The sequence below is a fragment of the Carettochelys insculpta genome, chromosome 13, assembly GCF_033958435.1.
Source record: "Carettochelys insculpta isolate YL-2023 chromosome 13, ASM3395843v1, whole genome shotgun sequence".
NCBI classification, from domain to species: Eukaryota; Metazoa; Chordata; order Testudines; family Carettochelyidae; genus Carettochelys; species Carettochelys insculpta.
Window position 1 is genome coordinate 26,943,926 of NC_134149.1, and position 3,377 is coordinate 26,947,302.

The 3,377-nt window shown below is 49.9% G+C and overlaps 1 protein-coding gene across 1 annotated transcript; it reads right to left on the bottom strand.

The window, feature by feature from the left end:
• Positions 1–1,482: 1,482 nt before the first annotated feature.
• On the bottom strand, positions 1,483–2,604 carry P2RY4 (pyrimidinergic receptor P2Y4). Its single transcript, XM_075007878.1, has one exon. The coding sequence runs from the start codon at positions 2,602–2,604 to the stop codon at positions 1,504–1,506; it is 1,101 nt and encodes a 366-aa protein (XP_074863979.1). The 3' UTR covers positions 1,483–1,503.
• Between the last annotated feature and the right edge of the window lie 773 nt (positions 2,605–3,377).

The window sequence follows — 3,377 nt, forward strand, 5'->3', positions numbered from 1 at the left end:
ATCCCTTTCTGCTGTAGTCATTCCTAGACAGTTTCTCCCCATTCTGTATGTGTGAAACTGATTGTTCCTTCCCAAGTGGAGCACTTTGTGTTTGTCCTTATTAAACTTCATCCTGTTTACCTCAGACAATTTTTCCAATTTATCAGGATCCTTTTGAATTATGACCCTATCTCCAAAGCAGTTGCAACCCCTCCCAGCTTGGTATCATCTGCAAACTCAATAAGCATACTTTGTATGTCAATATCTAAATCATTGATGAAGATATTGAACAGAACCGGTTGTAGCACAGACCCCAGCAGAACCCCACTTGTTATACTTTTCCAGCAAGACTGAGAACCATTAAGAACTACTCTCTGGGTACGGTTATCCAGCCAGTTATGCACACATCTTATAGTAGCCTCATCTAAATTGTATTTGCCTAGTTTTTTTATAAGAATATCATGCGAGACCATATCAAATGCTTTACTAAAGTCTAGGTATACCACATCTACCACTCTTCCCCTATCCACAAGGCTCGTTATCCTATCAAAGAAAGCTATCAGATTAGTTTGACTTGATTTGTTCTTTACAAATCCATGCTGGCTGTTCCCTATCACCTTACCACCTTCCAAGTGCTTGCAGATGATTTCTTTAATTACCTGTTCCGTTATCTTTCCTGGCACTGAAGTTGAGCTGACTGGCCTGTAGTATCCTGGGTTATTCTTATTCCCCTTTTTATAGATGGGCACTTTTCCAGTCTTCTGGAATCTCTCCTGTCTCCCATGATTTTCCAAAGATGAAAGATAAAGGCTCAGATACCTCCTCTATCAGCTCCTTGAGTATTCTAGGGTGCATTTCATCAGGCCCTGGTGACTTGCAGACATCTAATTTTCCTAAGTGATTTGTAACTTGCTGGCTCCTTTCCCATGGGAGAACCCTTCATCTCTCAGCCCTCAGCCTTGGGGTTCTGATCAGAGCGGTGCCACCACATCCCCTCTTTTCCCACTGCTCTGTCCCCACTTACGTCTGAAACAGAGAAATCACTGCTGTCAGGCTTTCATTCGCTTCTCAGTTTTGACAGTCCTGCTTCCTTAGAGGGTGGATGTTACAGGACATAGGGGGTCACTTCTCTCTGTCCTCCCAGTGGCATTACTCAGAGCAGTCTTCTCAAGCTGTGGTAAGACAGGGAATGTCCCTGGCTCGGACGCAGGTGTTCAGCCTGTGTGAGAGGGGAGGGGCATGCTCAGGGACAAGAAATGTAAGCCTAGTTCAGAACCATTCAGAGGCTAAACCTGGGGGCCAGAATGACGCTCAGAAGCCGACACAGCACAGTGGGGAAATAATTTACTGTGGCTAGGAGGAGATGGAGGAGACCACCGTTCTGGAGTGAGCCAAACCCTGCAAGTCCACTGCGTCCCTAACCCTGGCCCCACACGCTGGCCTATAGGCAGACTGACTGCCTGGGCTCTGGCCCTTTCAGTACCCCTCACTGCTTCCGCTGGAGGTCAGTTTCACTCCCTTCACTTAGGAATCAGTCCTGGAGTCTGTGGCACCTTGGGAGATGGACAAGCCGTTCTTTTTGAGCTGTGCAGCAAAGGCTAGAGAGGATGTGTGCTCTGATCTGGGCATTTTGACCGCAGCTCGGCGCAGCCTTCCCCTGTACTTATCCCCCACCAGGAAGTACAAGATGGGGTCTATGCAGCTGTTGACGCTGGCCAGTGGCCGTGTGATCTTGTAGGTGAAGTTGACGATGTTGAGGGTCTTGCAGTTGGCTTGGAGCAGCCGGGCAGAGTAGTACAGTGTCCGCGTTATGTGGAAGGGAAGGAAGCAGATGGCAAAGACGGTGATTACAATGATGATCATCTTGATGGAGCGTTTCTTGTAGGAGGGGATGCTCTGGTTGGAGCCGGGCATGCTGGTTTTCCACAGTCTCTTAGCCATCAGGCTGTAGCACACGACAATCACCAGGAAGGGTACGCCGAAGAGGAGAGTCATGATGGAGGAGCTATAGTGCACGTAGTGGTCGAACTCTTCAGGCTTGGTGGTGTCGTGGCAAAGGGTGTCGTTGCCTCTGGTGCTGGTGGTGACAAAGATCAGGTTAGGTATGAGGCAGATGGTGACGATGAACCACACCCCCACGCAGGTGAGCCGGGCATGCTTAGTCTTCACCCATCTGAGGGACTGAATGGGGTGGCAGATCCCCACGTAGCGGTGCACGCTGATGCAGGTGAGGAAGAGGATGCTGCAGTACAGGTTGGCGTAGAAGAGGAAGCGCACAATCTTGCAGAGTCCAACCCCAAAGGGCCAGTTGTTGCGGTCAGCATAATAATAGACCAGGGTGGGGAGGGAAAGTACATACAGAGTGTCTGAGACAGCCAGATTGAACATGTAGGTGGTGGTGGCGTTCCAGGGCCTCATCTTCCAGATGAACATCCACAAGGCCCAGGAATTGAGCAGCAGACCAACCACAAAGACCAGCGCGTAGGACACGGGCAGAAGGATGAATTTAAACTCCTCATTGAAGACGCAGCTCTCCTCACTTTCACTGGTGGTATTTGCTGTCAGCTGGGACACCGATACTGGCATCAGCTGAGCAGCTGGGAAGGTCCCCACTGACGTGGCCATTGCCAGAAGCCGGTCTCTGGAAAGGTAATAATAAAGCAGCCATTAATGTCTGATCTCAGCCACTGTCAGGTAAGAAGACTGCAGGGGGGCCAAAAGGGCCAGACCTTCCTCACCCAGGCACTCTTGCTGCTTTGATTTCGTTTGTGGGGGATTTCCGATGCCACCCACCTGTGGGCCTTTACCCAGCCCAAAGGACTTGATAACTCCCCTTCCTAAGCCTCCTCAGTGACACAAAGCTCATGTAAAACCCCACAAGTATGCGTCAGCAGAAAAGCCTGTTTTTCCCCCCCTCCCAAACTCCAGCAGCTACTCAGTTAATCCCACTCTTTTCCTAACAATGGGACCTTTATGAGCCGTAGCAGCCCCACACTCGATGCCAACACAGCTTCTCAAAACCTGATTCAGACTAATTGGCATGACCTTAACCCCATGCTGCAACTCCCAGAGGAAAGAGTCTTGCCTAGAGGTGCATTCTGCTCTGGAGGCATCCCGAGAGCACTGCTAACTGTGATTGAGAGCATTGAGAGGGGCCTCGGTTTCCCCTAGATTGGAGGCATTCCCAGTTTCGGAGCACTGATCTCTGAGTCACACTGAAAAGAGTCATTATAAAGCTGAGTCCCATCCCAGTGCATCCGTGAGCTAAGAGCCCAGATGGGATATGTCCTAAGTTGCACATCAACAGGTGGGCTCAGAAGTTGTGTGCATATGGCAAATGAGTCCCGGGGCAGGCAAAAAGCCTTAAAATGGCTCCTTGTGCATCTCAGAATATCTGC